Source organism: Choloepus didactylus, chromosome 15, assembly GCF_015220235.1.
Source record: "Choloepus didactylus isolate mChoDid1 chromosome 15, mChoDid1.pri, whole genome shotgun sequence".
Lineage (NCBI taxonomy): Eukaryota > Metazoa > Chordata > Mammalia > Pilosa > Megalonychidae > Choloepus > Choloepus didactylus.
The window spans coordinates 8,728,648-8,749,508 of record NC_051321.1 but is presented as its reverse complement, the minus strand read 5'-3'; the positions used below and the strand labels follow the sequence as shown (position 1 = coordinate 8,749,508).

Genomic DNA, 20,861 nt, shown 5'->3' with positions numbered 1-20,861 from the left:
CCCAGGCCCTGGAGAGCGTCTACAGAATCCCCCTCCAATGAAAGGCAACACTGAGTGTTCCCGAGGTCCCCGAGTGACCGTCCTCACGCCTCTTCGGCTTTCTCCTGCGACTGAAGCCCCAGACTCAGAGGCGCTGTGCTCGGGGCCTGCTCCCCTAATTCCAAAGTGGCCAGCGGTGATTCATTTCCCAATCTCCCCCAAGACCATCCTTCCTTTTTGAGTCTTAACACCCCCTTCTAGTATCTTCTTAGTCTGATTAGAAAACAAAAGAAATTCTTCCCCATCTTTCCTGTTGTTGTCTTGATGGCATTTACATGAGGGTGATGTGACCAGTGTAGGAAGGTGAAGCAGAACCCCCAGCAACTTCCTCTGGGCCTCCGCCAGCTGTTTAGCACAAGTTCCCCACCTTGGCTCAGGGACGCTGTCACCAGACGGCGATGACCCGGGGTCCTTCCCTGACCCTACGCAGAGGCCCGGAGGAGCCGGGAGAGGGTACGCCTGGGCCCTGGTGCCCACTCCCCAGCAGTGTGACCCAGGCAGCCCCAGAACAGCTGAGCCGCAGCTTCCTGTCTGTGCGACGGGGCAGAGGCCCCGGCAGGGTGGCCCGAGGCTCCCAGGAGCACAAGGGAAGGGGGCGATGGTGCCCCTGCAAGCACAGCATGGGCTGCACATTCCCCTCCAGCACCTTCCGTTTGTCCACCCTGGGCCCCAGGACAGGCCTGGAACGGGCATCACACCATCAAGGTGTGGACAGTCGATGGACCTGGGACAAGAAAGCCTTCTCCCCCGTCCTGTCCCTCCGCACAGCCCAGGTGCCCTTCTGCGAGTCAGGGAAGGGAACGGGAAGACGGGAGAGAAGCTGCATGGGCCCAAAGTACAGGGCAGGGGGCCGGGGTCGGGTGTGGCGCTCAGGAGCAGCAGGTTCTTCCCAAGGGGAGGGGCACACGGGGAGACAGTGGCACCCCGAATCTGTAAAGCAGAAGCCGTACCCACGAGGGAAGGGCCCCAGAATCCCTGTCAGTGGGTCCATGTTCTTCCCTCAACTTGCTTCCTTTTCTTTTCTGAGAAGACCAGTTTTCCTTGCCCAGCTAGGGCTGGAAGGCCACTCTCCCCCCGGCAGGCACGCGGGCCACAACCCTTCCAAGAGCGGCTCAGCTAACCCCGGGGCCACGTGCCAGCCCTCCCCGAGAAGGGACTCAGGCTCAGTGGCGGCTGCTGCGGCCGGACGGAACCCTCCCTGGAGACCTCCAGATGGCCCCTCACCCCTGAAGTCATTCCATTGTGGTCAGAGCTACTCTAGATGTGTTCTCCAGATTTCACCAGGAAAAATGCCCACCAACGACAGCAACTGGAGCAGCTCAGATCTCGCACCCACTCAGCCATGAACTGGAGCAGCAACCAGAGAGAGACCACGACACGGGCACGTAAGAAGGCAGGTGAGTGACAAGAAGTACACATTCGCTCTACAAACATTCACCAAGCACCTTCCACGGACTCGGCCCTGATTTTAGGCACTGGGTTCAGCAACAAGCAAAAGAGATGAAATTTCTTGCCTTCACAAAGCTGGAATTCTGGTACGGGGAGTTATCCCATAAACAAGATAGAGAGGTAGAGGTCAGAAAGTCCTAAGTGCCTCTGGGGGAAAAGACAGGGACAGGGGACAAAGTGGAGGTGGGGGTTGGGAGGGGTGGAATGGCATTTTACACCACGTGGCCCGAGGCGGAAGGGAGAGGAGGGCGGGCGGGCGGGGGGCCTGCAGCAGGGAGCCTGCAGCAGGGAAAGTCTTCCAGGCCAAGGGGGCAGCGCAAAGGCCCTGAGGCAGGCTCGTGCCGGCATGTCTGGGCGAGGCGAGCGCGGCCTGGGCAGAGCGACGGGCAGTGTGGCCGAGATGAGATCAGCACGTCACGGGAGGCCCGGTCACAAGGCCCTGCGCATCCCAGCAAGGACGGTGGTGTCAGCTGCCCACGAGATGGGAAGCCAGGGGCAGCTTCTGAGCAGAGGAGGGGCAGGATCTGACTTACATGCCCTCGGCTGCTGGGCAGAGAAGAGACTAAAGGGGGCAGAAGCAGGGGGTACCGGCTACTACAATAGGAGAGCGGAGACAGCAGGTTCAACCAGGATGGTGGCAGCAGAGATGGTGGGCAGTTAATCAGATTCTGGCAAATCCTGATCTGTGATATATTAAATGCAAACTAGAAAGCTGTCATGATGGGCAGGATGGCTGCACAGTCAAAGCAGCTCCACTGCCTGCTGCCACAACCCAGGCCACCTGCCCTCGGCCACGGCCCAGGCACTGCTGGGGAACAGGGATGACAAAGCCATTCCCTGCCCTGGAGACTGCCATGCAGGGCTCCCAGGGGAGGCTCCGGCATCGCACGGCACCGGCACCGGATTCAGGTCAGGTACGGGCTGGAGACTGGAGGTGGGGAAAGCTGTCCGACGGGTGCTGCGTGTGGACATCAGGCTGGCGGGAAGTGAGGGGCAGAGCCAGTCAGACAGCCCCTGCCGTGTCCCAAATCTTGGCTGCCTCTCTTGCTAAAATGAGGAGGGCAGACCCCACTACTTATTTCTAAGTCACTTCAACTCACCCTCCAAGGCCACATCCAGCACCCCTGCCCTGCGAGGTTTTCCCTCACGCCTACGGCCAAGCCAGCCAGCCACATCCATATGTCCTGGACTTCACTGGACTTCATTTAGGGGTCACTATGAATAGGACCCTGCAGCGACACGATACTCACATCTGTACAGGGCAACCACCTTCCATACTGAGAGAGCCCCAAGGCCCAGGCCCAGCCCAGGTCTGATAGGACTCTGTGGTCTGACCTTGCCCAGTCCAGGACCCGACCCCTGCAAGGGGCTCTGCCCAGCTCTGGGGAATGAATGCAGGTCTCAGTGGCTCCTCTGGGGGCCACCACCCAGGTCTCTGCTCTCGGTTAGGTTTCTGTTGGCCTGCAATCGGGGAAGGGAGCCACCGAGGGTGCTTTGTGTGGACTCTCCTAACGGGGTTGTGAGAGGCCTCCAGGAGGGGCGCTGGGCTGGTAAACAGCCCCACGCTGACCAAGGAAGCTGCACAGGGTTCTGGGAACTTACCCACTTGGAAAAATCCTCCACAGGCTTGTTTATGCCTGAGCAAGATTCTGCTTCCTCCGCAGGGGAGCAACCTCGCTTACCTCTGAGGAATTCGAGCTGGAAGGAGGGTGAGGGCTGGCGATGGGATTCAGCTGTTTGAGGTTGTTTTGCTCCCGGCCTGAGGAGGCTGTTATCTGCCCTCTGCCCGGCCCACCTTGCCACTCGAGGTGGGAAACGCTGGCAGAGGACAGAGTGGAGCGCAGGGCTGCCACCCTGGGCTGCCACCTTCCCCGCCTTCTCTCTCCACAGCCCCCCACGTGTCACACTCCTGAGGGAGCCGCTCTCACTCTCCCCCTCCCCTTGGAGGTGGGGCCTCATCTCACCCCTTCCCCCACTCGGGCACCACCTCCTGGGGGTAACAGCCTCCATGGGGTGGAGACTCAAGGAATGCCCCTGCAGGCCAGGCCAAGGCAGCAGAACCACGGCTGGCATCACTGACGAGGGTGGTGGCTCTCCCCTCCTCACTCGGCAAATGACCCCTTGTCTGGGCCAGGCCAGTCCCTCCCGGTGGGAATTCATCCAGGATTTGGGTTCATCTGTCCTATCGCTCCAGCCTGGAACAGCTTGTGGTGCTCTGCTCGCGGGCACATGGTACCCACTTGGCTAAGCCCGGATGCTCGGTCCACAGCCCACAGGCACGGCAGGCCTCCCGGAAGGCCATCAAAGACCCAGAGTTCCCCAGGGCCTTACCAACTCAAGGCTGAGGGTCCTGCATGTCACGGAGGCGGCACCCTGGTTGTCGAGACCTCTACTCGGGATCATCACCATGGTAAGACCTCAGGCGCCGGGCAGGAGCCATCATCCGCCGGGCACGCGCGGGCAGAGGCGGCGTCAGCAGAAACGGCTCCCCATCAGCGTCTCTGTCTCAGGGTGGGGCCCTTCCGGAAAATGGGCGACTGCGGTTAACTCCCTGCACAGACAAAAGAAAGGCAAAGGGATCAGCCCTAGGAAAGATCAAGCCCCTGGGGTGTTGCCCACGGCCCCTGGCACTGGGATGCGAATGGAGACACCTTCTGCGGGGGGCGGGGAGAGGGGACAAGCTCTGGGGGGCTAGGAAGGCCCAGGCCCGGGTCACTTCACAAAGTCCCCACCAACCCCTCCCCCATGCCAGTGGTAGGGAGCCCGGAAGCCGAAGCCCTGCTGGACACAGCAGTAAATTTGGATCCGACTACTTGACAACTTTCCCTTTAGGTCTCTTAAGGGGCCTGGGACACTAACAATATGCTGTCCCCAAAGTGTGCTCAAGTCTTGGGACATCTCACCACTGAGCCGGCTTCACAGGCAGCCCCAGTCTACACCAGGACACGCTAACGTGCCAAAGGCCACGGCACACACCGCCCCCACACCCAATGCTCCTGGCGGAACTGTTCACAATCGCCGAAGGATGGGTGCAGCCCAGTGCCCATTGCCTGATGGATGGAGACAAACGTGCTGGACACAGCCAACGGAATATTATTCAGCCGTGAACAGGAATGAAGCCCTGATCCATGCAACATCATGGATAAGCCCTGAAGACTTTATGCCAGATGAAATAAGTCAGACAAGGGAGGACAGATACTGCACAATTCCATGTACGTGAAATACCTAGAATAAGCAAATTCGCAGAAATGGAAAGTTGGTTACAGGTTACCACAGGCTGGTAGAGTCAGGGAGGGGTTGTTATTGCTTAATGGGTACAGAGTTTCTGTTTGGAGTGATGAACAAGTGTCCATAGTGGATGGTGTGTTGTGAGTGTAATTACTATCACTGAACCGAATATATGAAAGTGTATAAAATGGGAAATTCTGCATTGCATACATGTTATCTACCACAACACAAATTTTTGAAAACCTGAAGGGGTTGGTCTCAGGCACCTCAGTGGAAGTGGGGGACCCACAGTACTCAAAGGGGTCAGTGTCAGCTCAGGGCCAGTGAGGACCCAGGTCAGCAAGCCGGTTCCCCTTCCCCACCCAGTCATGGGCAGAAGCCACTGGGAGGACGGGCAGGTCCATTCAAATGCTCCCACTTCCTGCCCTTGCAAGTGCCACATTTAAACATATTTGTAACACGGGGGGCTTCTGTGGCTGTGCCCTCTCCCCCGGAAATGAACCAAACCAAGTCCAGAGGCTTTGGGGGGCCTGCCTGCACCACTCTGACCTTCCAGCATCTCCATTCTGCACAGCCCACCAGCACCCCCTCCCCAATTCACCATCATCACCACGAAGCAAAGGCAGCCCTCAGTTCAGCTTTGAAAAATCACTCATTACAAATTAATTTCTCGGATCCTATCTCCCTGTCCTGCCCTTCTGTGGTCAAAGCTTCAAAGAAAGTCACATACACAAGGAATCTGGAGATCACTTTCAGAAAGTAAAATCTAATGATCATAATCACAATAAATAAATTAAAAGGAAGCTCCTAATTTGTAATTAAAAACAACTTCAGGAAAATATTTTAGAAACTGCTGTTCTGTGTAGAAATTAATTGCAACCTGTTATATACTTGCGGTCCAGATTGTAAATCATATTTTCCTGTTTACTTCGATTAGACTTTACAGTGGGTGTTACTGAAATTGCTCAATTATGGGCCAGCTGGCAAGCCCAGGAAAATCACCTTCTACTGTTCTTCGAAAACAAGGTTCATCCAAAGTGCAAAAGGAGGGAAAGGGAGGAGGGAAATCAATACATTTTCAAAGGATTTACTGTTTGGGAGTGGAGGCCCGGTAGGATCTAACGAATCCCAGGTCACACTGGGAGAGATGATGCACAGCTCTGACACCACATAAATCTAGAAGCGCCACATTCTGACCAAGTATGACCTGTTCAAGGAAAGAATTTTAGGCCACTTCTCCACGTATTGGCCACACAGTTGAGCCAGAAATGCCCGCCGGCCCCCTGGATGCTTGGCTCCAGGAGGGATGGGGCAAGGGCCATACCAGGCGGGGGCTCCAGAAAGGTGAGCCAGAATCCGTCCCCTCAAAGGGGCGCTTTGTGCCAGAGGGTGGCGGTGGCAAGGCCCGATGGTGGCCATCTTCCCGCGGTGTGCAGGCCCTGGATCGGTTCAGGGGACAACCAGCCACTGGCCCCTGGGCTGGGAGTGACCTGCCCTTTCCCTCCTTTTCCTACTTCTCCGAGGAGGCAGTAAGGGATTGTGGTTACAAGTCCGGGTCCTTGAGTCAAACACTCCTGACTTGGAATCCCGTCTTAGTTGGGGGACCTTTGCCAAGTCACTCTGAGCCTCAGCCTCCCTCTCTGTAAAATAGGGACAAAAGCACCAGCCTCATAAGATTATTGTATCCTAAGAAAATAAAGCTCAAGCCCTTTGCTCTGTTCTTGCTCACTGGAGTAAGTGCTCAAAAGAGAAGCTACTGTTATTAGCTTCCAGGCAGGGGGTGGGGGTGGGGGGAGAAGGGGTGGGTCCAGATCTTTTTCTCAACAATAGGCACAAGCACCTGTCCTCTCAAAAAAACTTTTCTAACATTAACAAGCTAAATGTTGCGGAAGTCTGCTGCCATGGAAATGTGGTAGCCCATCCAGGCCTCGCTGCCGAGCACAAGGCCCATGGCCAGACAAAAGCAGCGGTGCAGGACCTCTGGCTGCCACCAGCTCCAACCCCACTCAGCCTCTACAAGTGGCCGGGGCACCCCGAGGCAGCAGGAGGGCAAGTACCGGAGCACGGGAGCACCCCGGCAACCTAGTGGTCAGCAAACGTGGCAGGCACCAAAAAGACAAAGAAGGTCCGGCACTGCCCCTGCCCCAGCGGTCCTGGAAGGAGAGCGCTGGGAAGGCATGCAGTGCCTACAGCGAAGGCAGAACACAGAAGGCCAGACTCGCAGACGGGAAGAGGGACCACTGGAGCTGGGCCTTCAGGAGACCCCGGGCCCAGGTGCCAGGGACACGCAGCACTGCCTGCCGAGACGCCCATCGATGGCATACCTCTGGCATGGAATACCACATCACCGTCAAAAAGGTTGCAAAGAAGCTCTTCTGAATGCACAGATATGAAACAATCTCCATAAAACCCTGTAAGTGTGCAAAGTAAGGCGCAGAAGAAAGAGGACCATAGCGTCCCGGAGGAAGGGGGCTGGGGTTCCGGCGGGGAAGACGACCCTTTCACTGTACAGCCTTACGTTTGACTATCTCGCCCGATGCATGGCATACTTTTATTATTTAAAAAAAAATAAGTGACATTTCCACATGAAGAGACATGTATCCCAGGCAGGCACAGAGATTGGCCCCATACACGGTGTGTGGAAGCGTGAGCAGAGCTGTGGCTGGCAGGAGGGTGAGTGGAGAGGGGAGCAAGCAGTAAGACAAGGAGTTAGACAGACATATTCAAACCAGACTAAGGGCCCTGAAGGCCGGACTGCACGAGAGCTTCATCATGCTGCTACAGGGGCTCCCAAAGGTGTTGAATACGCCGGAGCTGGTCACTCCAAACCACCTGGAAGACAGTGCTTCCTTCTGAGCCCCTTGCCACACCCAGCACAGGGCCTTGTGTATGTTGGAGCTCAAGGCACATTTCTGGAATTGACCTAAATCACAGCAGCACCAAAAAAGTTTTCTTTTTCACTTTAATTGTTCTTTTTCACTTTAATTTTTATTCTTATTACTTTTGTGTGTGTGGTAATGAAAATGTTCAAAATTAATTTTGGTGATGGATGCACAACTATATGGTGGTACTGTGAACAACTGTTTGTAGCTTTGTATGACTGCATGATATGTGAATAAATCTCAATAAAATTGAATTATTTAAAAAAAAAAAAATCACAGCAGCATCTAAAATGATCCAGACCAAGGCCTGGCACAAGCTGGAGCTCCCAAGCCTGTGGCATGGGCTTGGCCAAGTTCCCTGGTGAGCACTGGCATCCATCCGGAGACTTAGAGCCATCTGAGATTGGGGCAGGGGTCTTCTCAGGGAGGAGCCAGGGGCTCAGCCTTTGAGGGGACAGGAACCAGGTGCACAGGCTCTGCCAAGGTAAAAAGGAAGTGACTCCAGATCCCACAGGTGGCAAGGAGGGATGGGACAGAGCCCTCCCGGAGGCACCTCTAGGGCAAGAGCCAGCTTTGGCCTGCTTGGTTTCCTTTTAACCCCTATTATGAATATTAAGAAACATTTCTATCTCTTGACCACCTATTGTGGAGCCAGGTACTTTAGATACATTAGCTAAAAGGCAAGTTCTGTTACCCCATTTTACAGACAGATGAACCAGGGTATGGCTATGGGGCAAAACTGGATTTGAACCCCAGGGGACCAATCTCCCAGGCTTATGCTTCCCACCTGTGGCCACAGGCAGCCCAGCCCTCCCACCTGCCTCTCCATCCCAAATACACCCTTCAAAAGCCCACTCAAGCAACTACCATCTGATCCAGCAATTGCACCCCTGGGCATTTAGCCCAGAGAAATGAAAACCTTTGTTCACACAAAAACCTGCATACGAATGTCCCCAGCAGCTTCTTTAGTAATAGTAAAAACCTGGAAACAACCCAGATGTCCTTCAGCAGGCAAATGGTTAAACAGACCGTGGCCCACGCGTACCACAGAATACCAGTCAGCAACAAGGAGGCGCGGACTACAGACACCCACAACCAGACCGATCTCCAGAGAATCAGGCTGAGTGGAAAAAACTCAGTCCCAGAAGACTGCCTCTTGTATGATTCCGTTTATCTAACATCCTTGAAATGACAAAATTATAGAAATGAAGAAGGTCCTACTGGTTGCCAAGGGTTAGGGATGGGGATGGAGGGCCCCTGGGGTGATGGAAAATGTTCTGCATCTTGACTGTATCAGCATCAGCCTCCTGGTGGTGACACTGTTCTACAGTCTTTGCAAGATGTCACTATTGGGAGAAACTGAGTCAAGGGTACAGGGGGCCCTTCTGCACTGTTTCTTACAACTCATGGGAATTTATGATTATCTCAAAATAAAGTTTACTTTACAAAAAGCCCATGCAAACTCTGCATTTGTCAAAACTCACAGAACTGAACACCAAAAAGACAGAATTGTATGTAAAGTTTTAAAAAATTTTTAAATGGGGGGAGGGGGCACTTGAAGGCCACCACTGCCACTGAGGAGACCATGTGCTGTGGGATTTGGAAGCCCTGGCCTTCACCTTGACCAAGGCACCTGCCTTCAGTTTCCCCATCTTCAAAAGGGGGGGTTATAGTGCCTTCATCCCGGGGAGGCTGCCTGGGAAAATGGGCATAAAGGCGCTGGGCCCAGAGGCGGCCTCAGACCCCAGCAGCCCACTCCCCTTTGCACAAGGAGCAGCGGTGTCCCGCGTCTCGTCTGTCAGCACCGGCCTGGCAGCGCCTCTGCAGGTACCTCGGCCTGTCTTTAAATCCTGGATTGTCACTTCCCTGCCCTGCATGTGCTTCTCCCCTGGTGGACACGGAGCTTCCCACCCAGCACACCCCACACACACCTGCCCAGGGCTGCCTGGGGGGAGGGCTAGGTAAGGGTCCCCCCTCAGCTGGTGCCCCTGCCTGGTCATCGGGACACCAGCTCTCTAGGAGCCTCCACTCAGTGACATTTCCACCAGGATCTCCCCTGAGAGAGGAGATGGTAAAGTAAGACTTTGTACTCATCCAGGAGCTACATCTCTGCCCACCTCACACAATGCTGGTGGCAGACGGTGGCACGGGACCTCCTGCCCATACACCCAAGTCCACACCCAAATGGCAGTCTGCCCAAGAAGAGTCCCCACCTCCCTGGCACTGTACCCAGAGCACGACCTGCAGGGTGGGAGGGTGTACCCAGGGCCCAGCATCACAGCACCCCCGCCCCAGAGCCCCCTCCACCCCCAAATGCTCCACACCGCCCCCCACCCTCACCTCTGCCTCCCGAGAGCCAGCCACGAACTGGGCACTTCTGAAGCCGTCCTTTCACAGTCCTATTTAGTGGCCACTGCTGTTGGTGATATTCCCATTTCCCAAATGAGAAGGCAAAGGCTCCCAAAAAAGAATTCAAGTCAATTGCCTAAGATCCCACAGCTGGCAGGGGCAAGGCCAGCATTCGAATCCAGGCCTGCCTCCCCAGGGCTGCTCTGACACCACAAGGACAGGGTTGGCTTGGCTCTTTCACACAAGTCATTCCTCAAAGGAAACTTCCCTTGTGCTTGTGTTCTGCAATCTTCAATGTGCCTTCATTTGTTTGCAACACTTGCACACAGCTGTCTGATATCACTGCAATCTTAGACTCTCAGCTTCTAGCAAATGGAAACCTTGCCTTGTGCATCTGCTTCAAAAGAGGACGGCAAGCTAAACGAACTAACACATGCAAAAAAGTTGTGCAAACTCTAAAATTCTATATAAATCTCAGAAAGATAAGGGACACTTACCAAATGCTTCTGTAATGCATTCTGAAGGGCTATCCTATAAAAAGAAACTGCCCACACTGGAAGCCATCAAGACAACTGCACTTTTCCTTCTTTTGGAATCTTTATTTATTTAGCCTGTGTTTACTGCTTGCACAAGTTTCGTGGCAGAGGAGTAGCTCACCGCCTGAAACACAGCACTCAGAGGAAAACCTAAGCATCAGCCCAGCCACGGATGGCTTGCGCAAGTCATTCCTCTCTGAGCTTCCAGCTTCCCTCCCATCAAGCAAAGGAAATGAGATGGGAAGCGCAATTGCACGGAGGTCTTCACGAAGGCCTTTTGCACTTTTAAACTTCTGCAGCTTCAGTGACTGGTGTGACAAAAGCAATCTGCAGACAGGATCTAGAAGCAAATTTATGAACTTTTGGGGAAGTGCGTTTCTCAGCAGCTCATGCTCCTTCCCCTGCCAGATCCTGTGACAAACCAAAAGTGCGAGGAGGGGGGAGAGGGGCGTCAAATCTTGTGGTCGGTGGAGTCAAGGTTCATATCCGCCAAGCAAGGAGAATTTAATCTGCTTGGCAATGCCTTTTGCTGGCTGTTTTCACAACTAAGTCATTTGAGTTTAAAGGACAAAAGTTAAAAGCTGCCCAGGGACTTTATCAAGAGCCCATACTTTCCCAGCCCAAGCTGATGTTGGAAAGAGTCTGCAGCTTCAACCACAGGACGAGTTCGTAACATGTGCCCTTCTCAGGCCGCAGTGGAGCACTGAAGCCAGCTCCCTCAGCCCCGGTCCTCAGGGCTTCAGCTCCTACTGAAAGCTCACCGATCAAAGAGGGCTATTCCTTCCCCACCTCCAACAGATGGAGAGAACAACAGAGACTAACAAGACCTCTTTAACCAATTCCTTAACACTAAGGAACTGCTGAATACCCAAGGATAGTGATTTGTTTAAAGGAGCACCACAAGAGAGAATGCCAAAAAAGTACTTTTATGTATTCATTTTAAACCATTTTCCTAGTTCTTATTAATCTAATTTGCAGAAATGAAGGGTGACAGCACCCTCTCACATGCAGGAGTAAGAATAACCATAGCAATGGCATCAGGTCTGCATCCTCAGAGCCTCCCCATGTGTGGGCACCATCATGATCCCATTTTACAGAGTGGGAAACTGAGGCTCAGGCCTAGGGACACCCCGTTGGGAAAGGTAGAGCAGGGTCTCAATTCACATCTGCTCAACTCCAAAGTCTTAGTCTTCACTACTAGAGTCTTCTCTAGACCTGGAAATTCCACCACAATTGTTTGACTTCTTGGTTAAATGGATTAATTGCTGAAGTACAGACACTGGGTCCGCCATACTCCACTCCACCCCCTCCGCCCCGTCTTCAGAGTCCATCCGGAGGTGTCCCAGGCCAAGCACCCACCTTCTAGAACTTAATGTTGAAACCCAGGATGGGGGGTGGGCCAAAAGCCATCACTTTCCACCCTTCACCACACAGCTGTGTAGCTGTGTGGGGTCCCAAACAGAAGGTGGTCTGTCTCCCAGGAAGCCCAGGATGCCCTGCTCCAAGACCCAGGGGCAGTTGTGCTGGCTTGCTGCAACCCCAGCTGGAACCTGCGTCCACATGTCCCATCCTCCCCGGCCCGACATGTGCAGCCTGGGTGTGGGGCAGGCCTTGGTCATTCTCCCAGCCTCGGGAGACAGCCTGGCTAGGAGCGGAAGCCTAAAAAGTGACTGTCTGCTATCTGAACATCAGACTTGGGAAAGAGCACAGGACCTCAAGTCCAGAGGCCAGGCTTCCAACCCAGATAGCCGTGGGGCCCTGGACGAGCTACATAACTTTACTAAGCTCAGTTTCCTCCTTTGTAATATGTAAGAAGTAATCCTGGTTCTGCCCACCCCAGGTATGAGAAGCTCAAAGGAGGTATACTGTGTTTTGTTTTGTTTTGGGGGTCACTATAAAAATGTGCCTGGCAATACTGGCCCACCTAATTCCTTAGGTGGGCATAGTTCCTAGCCGAGGGCAGGCCCTTATTAGAAGCTTGTGAACTGGCTATCAAAGCTCTTGTCTTCACAGCTACAGAACAGGCTCCTGGGGGCAGGGGATATGCTTTTGAATCCTCTGGGCACCTCCCTCCTGGAATGGGGCTGCCAGATACTCCCGGGGTGAGCAATACATTCTTGTTGCAAGAATAAAGAATAAGGAGCAGTCCTGCTCACCCCACCCTCTACCTCCCACCCCAGGGTAGGATGTGCTTTCTTCAGGGACTGGAATAAATATATATTGCTGGCCTAGTCCTTTGGGTAACCAAGTCCATCAAAGGCCCACATTTAGGATAGGAAGGACTTGTTAGTGGAAGTATTCGTTTCTCTAGGTGACATTATTTGGCTAGAAAGGGACCCAACCTGTGTCCCTGGCTGAACAAGGCAGCCCAGTCTCCTTTATGAGTCCTTCTTACTGGAGGTAAAAAAAAAAAAACAAAACTAAACAGTAAAATGAGCTGCTGAACCAAATTGGGCCTCTGTTCTCCAGGTCTTCTCACAGTCACTCTCACAGTGCTGTAGGGATTTTCTATTTTTTTAAGCAAATAAAATTGCAAGAGGAGAGGGAGGGGTGACATTATTCGGGGACATAAAAGTATTGGGATCCAAGGCCAAAACAAATCTGAACATGGGAACGAGACAGCCCATGTTGTTTCTTGAAACTGAAGCCAACTGCATGCATGACTTGTCAGGAGCTCATTTATCAACGAGAAATAACTGACGGACGAGTTTCCTATAAGCACTCTTGTAATTCTCGCTACCGTCTGTGTCATTTTTAACCCACCAGACATTGAGAAAGAAGAGTTGACTATGGACTGGAATTTGCTGAACAAATTCGGAAAGGAAGGAAATGAAGGAAGGGGGGCAGGAGATAAAGAAGGGAGGAGAGCTAATACTTACTGAATGAGCACAGAGCTAGAGATACTGCCTCTCCTCCAAGCCAGAACACAGGAAAGAATGGGCAGAGAACCAGGGGGCAGTGAGACACAGCTAGGAGCCCCAGAAGATAATCTACTGTAACGCTAAGCCACTTAGCCCCAGACAACCATGACCTGCTCTTCAGTCAGACCTATTCACAAGTACACGAATTAAATCAAATTATGATCAAAACCAAAAGAGAGGAGATTAAAAAAAAAAAAAATTAGAAATAAATAAATTTTTAAAAAGCCTGCAAAGCCCAAACAACAGGCAGTGTGGCTGTGTTAACAGAGTAGGACTTAGGCAACATGGGTTCTGCTCCTGGCTCTGCCACTGACCAGCTCTGTCCAGTCTGCCAAGTCACTTCCCTTCTCTGGGCCTCAGCTCCTTCGCCTGCCAGGTGAAGCTGGGCCAGGTGAGCTCTTCCTGGCTAGTGAGAATCTGTGCAGCTCGGTACCAGCTGCATGGCCTCAGCCAGGTCATTCTCTGAGCTCTCTGAGCTAGAGCTTTCTCATCTGTCACAGGCACGAGGGAACCCAAGGGAGCATGAGAATCAAACATGGCGGTGTGTGAACTGTGAGAAAGGACCGTACAAGCTGATAACTCTGTCCTGAAGCAACTGCTGTGGTGGGCTGTGGGCAGGTGGCCGTTCCACCCTGCTTGAGCTGACCTGCAACGGCCAAGGCCCCAGGAAACGGACTGCACAATTGCAAGGGCTGAATCCTCACTTGTCTCCACGAGAGGCTCAACTAAGATATTTTATACAGCCAAGTCTAGAGGAGGAGACCACGTAAATCTTCTGATCTGCTTGCCAATCTCCCCAGGCAAGCCGTGGGGTGGGGGTGGGGAGCAGGGCGGGGGTGTTGGGGGTGCAGAACAAGCTCCGGCCTCTTACCTATCTGTGGAGGGGGGAAGGGAGTGTATGTGCAAGTGCACTTTCCAAGCTCGGCTCTTAAGCTCACAGGGGCAACCTGGTGGCTTCTAGTGACACTGGCAACCTTCTGAATTAGGGGAGCCTCTTGGAGGATCAGGAAGGTAGCCAGACACCAGTTTCTACATCTTCATCTCCCACCTTCCACAACAAGAATATCCTTTACTTTCCAAGGTGTTTATGGACCTTTAGGGCCCCCGGACAGCCATCTCTTCTCCCTCCTTCCTGCAAGACACCCCGCCCCCAGCACCGGCTAGATGCCCAGCCCTGCTTGTCTGCATACCAGTCCGGCTCCAGACGCTCCGATGGGCAGGGAAAAGCAATCCTGGCCGGGGCCAGGATCCAACGCTAGCGCTGCTCCCACAGAAACTCCCCAGGCCACCACATAGAGTGAACGCACTCTTTCACAGCTGGGAGAGTAGCAATCCCTGCACCTCAGGGGCCTGGGAGCTGGTGGCCCCAAAACATTGGTCCAGAACAATATTGGAGTACCACCAAAAACACTGGCAGAGACACAGGAGGGGACCTCGGAGCTCTGTAAGGACTGGAGGGGTATGAGAGCCTCTGGACTTCCCATCCGCCACCCATCCCACCCCATCCCCATGCAACTGAATCATATCTACCACCCCACATTACAAGGTCTAGGGTAGAAAGGAATCAGACAGGCTAAGCAACCAGCTCTCAGCCTCAGACCTTCTCTCCTCGCCCCACTTCACACTGCAAGCTTTACCACACTTTCATGAATGGTATCATCTGCCAAAACAAAACTCAGAGAGGCCCAGGGCTACCCAACACATCTGTCATGGCGCAAAAGACACTGAAAGTCCATGGCCCCTTGCAGGTCAAATCACACAGTCTGAGACCTGTCGGGGAGGGGTTGGAAGGGGTGGAAACCCCACGAAGGCCATGCTTAGCCGTCAGCTGCAGCACCACGGCAGGCACCGCTGCTTGCGTACCCACCACCATCTGTCTGCAGAAGGATCCGAACAGACGGGACCGGTGTGTCCTTATACAGAGAAAGACTCCCGGCAACAAGGCCTTTGCCAACGGCTACTTCAAAGCAAGTGGGCACACGATCTGTTCTAAGTGACCACAAATGGCCATGGGCTTCGTGTAAGGAGTTCGGGGGAGCAGCTGCTTACTGGGTCTTGAGCTTTTATATTTTGGCAGTGTGTGAGGGTGAGAGATGGGAGGGGTGCCTCATTTGCAAACTTGCCTCCACTTCCTTCTAAGCACACTGAACATTACACCCCAGAGTCCCGGAGCTCAGAGCAAAGACTCTGGGGTGGGGTCAGTAAAAAGAAAATGACTTGGCCAACCAGTCACCTGTCTGAAAAGCAAGGCGCCTCGGGTAGCAGGCCCACCTCTTTCAAACCCTTATGCAGGTATCTTAGAGCTCTAAGCGAGACTCAAAGGGCCTTGAAAGAATTAACCCGATTTCCAAAGGTGAACAGATCACCGTACTCACCAGAAATGGCCTAGGCCCCGGGAGAAACAAAGATTTATTCTATGGTTTGTCCACAACCTACCCCAAAGTCCTTGATAAACTGCCAAAGGTGCCAGCTGCCACTGCCGCTGTGTCACTGTCATCATCCCAGTAGTGGGGCTATTTGCCCTGGGATCTCTGCTGCAGAATCCCACTGCTCTTAGGAAGCTCATTTCCCCGTCAGCCAGACAGACTCTGACGCACTCCTCCACGCGTCCCCCACAAACAAGTCGCCTCACGGTGGAAAGGGGGCCTCTTCCCAGGTCCCATGCATCAGCTGGGAGAAATCGGAAAACACACCAGAGGAGGAAGGCTACACATGGAACCATCAGTGCCGGTCAGAGGTGGGAAGAGGTGGTTAACGTTGTCAGAGTTAAAAATAATAAGAAAGTCAAAAGGAAAAAAACCCACTCATCAGACTGAATGAGTGGATGGGATTGGAAGAGATGAAATTTAACAGGTACCTGTCAGAGGCAGGCATCTGGGACCAATGCTGAGTTCCAGGAGCCCTGGGTGAACAGTCAACAGCACGCAGCCAGGCTGGAAGAGCCTAACATGACCAAAGGGTATTCATTCATTCATTCATTCATTCAACAAACCCTTACCGAGGAACTACCCCGTGCTGTGGACTTTGCTAGCTGCTGAAGACACACACACAAGTAAGCCATAGTCCCCAGCGCCAAAGAAGTAAAAATAAATTAAGGACTGATGCAGAAGTGAAATAAATAAAATGTATCAAGCACATTTAAAAGGAACAAATAACCCAATAACACACCTGAGCCCTCTAAAGTTTGGAAATGTGCATCACTACCTGGGGGGAAACAGGAGGAACACACTTGTTCTGGGGTCTTCCCCCTTCCCACCCCCAACTCGGGCAGGTTCTCTACCTGGACAGACCCTTGCTCACTTCGACTGTTAATGTGTCGACAGAACGTTTGCTGGAGGTGGACGTTCATGAGCACAAAGCCTTGTGAGTGCCTGGAAGTAGCTCCAGCTTCCGGAAGCCTCAGCAGGCAGCGCAGAGAGCTGGCAAAGCCGCGCCTGTGGGCTGCTCTCGAGGCCACTGTTTTGGCACTGGCTGCTGCTGTGAGCAGCACGAGGGTCGGAGCCTGGAGCAGGGGCCCAGGAAGCAGTCTCTCCAGGCCATGAGGACAAATCCCAGGTGAGCTGGGCTTCGTGGGTCTGTGAAGTGGGACTCAGTCTCCTTTCACCAACAGGGTCACTCGTGGGAGGCAGCAAAGGAACAAAAAAGGCTTCCTCCCCAAACTCTCTCTAGAACCTAATATAAAAATCACCTGCTTTTGGTAGTGGATGATGGAGATGATGGCACAACACTGTGGATATAATCAATGCCACTGAATTGTACACTTAAAGATGGTCACAATGGCAATTTTTTTTGTTATATATGTTGCCACAATGACATTTTTAAAGAAAACAAGTCACTTGCCTTCCCCAGAGGTACAAGTAAACCTCTAGAGAAGAACCCAAAACACAATTTGGCATTGGATAAATGCTTCCAGACTGTTCCAACATCATCCTTGCCCCCGCTCCCTTTTATTCACATGAGCCTCAGATGCCAAATTAATCTGTCCTACAGAGAGTCCTGCTCACATGAAAAATAATATGTGTTGTCTAGCGTGGCCAACACAGGCAGCAGCCTGATTGCCTAGCAATAGGGACAGATTGAATAAATGCAGGGACCTGCATGCAAAGAACAAAAATGCAGCTTTTCAGGAAGCTGAGAGAGCTTGATTTGCACTGATAGGAAACCACCTTCAGGTACAAAGGTAACGAAAATGCAAAGACCAGAACAGCGGATATAGTGAGCTCCCACTTGGGTAAAACTAAATAAGTAATTGCCATAATTTAGAAGTCTCTGGAAGGATACAAAAGAAATGAACATGGGTTGTGTTTGGGGAGGGGAAATGGGTGGTTAGGATCAGGGACTGAAAGGAGTCTTCAACAAATACCTTTTTGTATATTACGAATTTTGAACTACCTGCAGGAATGACCGTCACAAAAAATACATAATTTTTAATAAAAATAATGTACCTGTCTATGCTGCCAGAGGCATGGAATATCTCTGGAAGGATAAAGAAGAACCTGGCAGCAGGAGCTCCTCCAGAGGAGGAAGGAGATGTGAAGCTGGGAACAGGGATGTGGGGAGAATTCCTTTCCAGGGTTCAGTTTTGTACCACATGCATCTGCTGCCTGCCTTTCACACCACCGGCTGCTTCATGCCTCCAGACCTCCCCCACTTCAGTGTCACCCCTGCTCCCTGCAAGGTCCTCTCAGTCTCCTGGGTCTCCCCGAAGGGTAACTATCCTTATCTTTTATTCTCAACTCAGGTGTCATCTCCTCCAGGAAAGTCTTGCCCATATCCCAGACCAGATGCGGGCGTCTGCCTCTGCGTGTGACGCTGAGTGCGAATTGCAGGGGCATGGCGTGGACCAGCGTGTCTGTTCCCCCAGGGACTGGGGACTTCTGGGGGGCACGAGCCCAACTTTAGTTCCCTGTGTCCCCAACACCTGGCACAAAGAGCTGCTGGTCCACACAGCAGCTGAACCAAATGTTTGCTGAACCAAAAAATACATTCGCCACATTAAGTCAAGTCCCGGCTTTCCTGGTGCCAAAAGCTATTGAAATTGCTCTCACTCGAGGGGGCTTTCCTGCAGCTATCAAAATTGTGTGGTTAACTCTACTTCGAAGCACTGCACCTCCCGAGTCACAGAGGGTCTGGGCTGCAAGGCGGTCTGGGGTCCACAGCAGTTGAGCATGAGAGAAGCAAGCTGCAGCTGCCAGAAGCTGCGGTCCCCAGGAAACCCCTGCATCTGTACGGCTCACACCTCCCGGGAAACCTGTGAACCCTCACGAGACCCTCTGCGGGGAGGCGGGCAGCTGTTCTCACAGCCAACGGCAGGAAAACCCTGAGCCCCAGGGCCCTTCCCTACGGACCTTCTTCCATGCTCCACTTTAGCAGAGAGGCCCGCGGACACGCCTCCCTGCAGTCGGGCTGGGGCGAGGCTGGGCAGCCCAGGCCTCTGTGCACCCTGGGGTCCTGGGGCCCAGGAGCCTGCACATGTGCAAGGAGGGCCAAGGGGCAGAAACACCTGGGAGAAGGTCCCAAACATGGATTTGACATCATGCTCCTTAGAACAGAGTTCGAATTTTCCACTGGAACAAACTGTTTTCTAGGTGACTCTAGCGTAACAGGCAGAACCTATGTATACCCAGTGTCGTGTTTCCCTTTTGTTGTTATTATTGCCTCAAGGTTTCAGCCTCTCACCCCCAGGCAAGGACTCTCTGGGCTGGCTGCAGTAGGGACTGAGGGAGGAAGGTGGATGCACACAACTAAGTTTATACAAATAAACAAGTGTTCAAATAAATACACACGGCAGGATAAGTGCCCTTAATACAATGAATGCCACAGGGACAGAGGAGTGAGTCTGTGGTTCCAAGAGGGGAGGTAAAAATCTGGGAGATTTCCTAGAGGAGGTGGCATGAGGGCTGGGTCTTGACGGATAGGTAGGAGCTCAACAGCCGAGACAGGGTTAGGACATCCCAAGAGGAAGCTGCTAAGTGGCATGCCTCAAGCAAGTGCAGGGGAGCTGGGAGCTGAGGGCCCCTTCCTGGCTTCTCAGGGCCCCTTCCTGGCTTCTGGTGGGAGGAGCCCCACGCAGGCCAAATGGGTGTGACAACATGAGAAAGCCCTGGTGATGCTGGGGGCCCCCCAAGGCAGGAGGGTGGGGGCTTTGCCACACCGCACAGTCTCCAATGCTATCTGCCTCCCTGCTCCCTGCCTGGCCTCCACCTCGCTCTGTTGCTCTCTAACTCTACCAGAACAATCCTGCCACTCGCTTTTGCCGTTGAGAACACCAGGCAAACAAGCTGAGTTACAAGAGGTGCAGGCCGTGGTTTCCTTAGCTAAGCAAAGCCAGACGAAGAGGGGATCCCAACAGGGTGTCCCAAACCTCCCTTCAAAAACTGGCAGCATAAGGGCATAAAACCACAAAACAGTTATTTCTACCTCCCCTACACCAACAGCTCTGCCCTCACCCCTGCAGCTAACCCAGAACGCCAACAGACAATAAAGCGATTGTGTTCTCCCTTGGGAAGGGGAGTGGCCCCAGGCAACCTCCTATGAGAATGTCACGGCCATCTCGGACTCCCAAGTTACAAATATGCGACGGAGGCCTGTGCCGAGCACGCGCTCCCCACGTGCTGCGTGGCTATGAAAGCACAAGGGCCGCCGTGCCACAGCTGCCTGGGACCAATGAGCTGTGAGAGGCCCACACTGGGGCAACAAGAAGCAAGTTAGGGAAACACTCACACAAACGCTTCATTCAAGACCATGACTGATTGATTGTCCCTTAGTTTCTGAGGGGCGGGAATGGAAGACGGGATAGTCCCTTACAAAACACAACAGCGAGGAAAGCTGCAGAGCTAGGCAAAGACAACCACTGCCGCCACCTCCAAGCTACTCCACCTGGGAGGTGAAGCTGAAGATGCAAGACAAGCAGTGAAACAAAATGCTTCAACCTGCCACCCGCTTCAACCAGGCAGTCTTAGCACAGCCATTCTCAAAGGTGGGTCCCCGAACAGCCACATCGGCATCACCTGAGAACCTGCTAGAAAATGCAGTTATGGCTGGAGAAACTGAGGCTCAGAGCTAGGAAGCGAATGAGTCCACACAGAGGCAGATCCAAGCAATCGGTGGTGGTTGGCTGCCTGCAGTATCGATTTAATCTCATTTTGGTTTTCTTTCACCTCCGGAAGCCCAGGGCAGACTCATCTGTCTTCTGGGAAGAGAAAGCAGCACTGTTGACACCCCAGTTTCCACAACTGCGCGGGAACAGACTTCGGGGCACATGAGGCCAAGGGCACCCTGGCCTGGGGGTGGGCATGAGGAAGGGCTGCTGTGGTACATCCCGGAGAGCACGAGCACCCTGAGGGACACCAGTCAACCAGGAGGATGACTGCGGAGGTGGGGTTCCCAGGAGTTTCTCCAGCCACCTCCGTGAGCATCAACCCAACTGGAACCTTTCTTTGATGAGAAAGGGTCAA

The 20,861-nt window shown here is 53.2% G+C and overlaps 2 protein-coding genes across 3 annotated transcripts in view; both read right to left on the bottom strand.

Moving 5' to 3' along the window:
* The window catches only part of FAM53B (family with sequence similarity 53 member B), a 75,042-nt gene extending 71,084 nt beyond the window's left edge, over positions 1-3,958 (bottom strand). Inside the window, exon 1 of the mRNA XM_037804521.1 lies at positions 3,820-3,958. Coding sequence (XP_037660449.1) covers positions 3,820-3,897 — 78 coding nt within the window. The 5' untranslated portion in view covers positions 3,898-3,958. The remainder of the gene's footprint in view (positions 1-3,819) is intronic.
* EEF1AKMT2 (EEF1A lysine methyltransferase 2) overlaps positions 3,924-20,861 on the bottom strand; it is a 78,337-nt gene continuing 61,399 nt past the window's right edge. For both annotated transcript variants that reach the window (XR_005211865.1, XR_005211867.1), the window contains one exon: positions 3,924-4,039. The gene's annotated coding sequence lies outside the window, so the exon portion shown is untranslated. The remainder of the gene's footprint in view (positions 4,040-20,861) is intronic.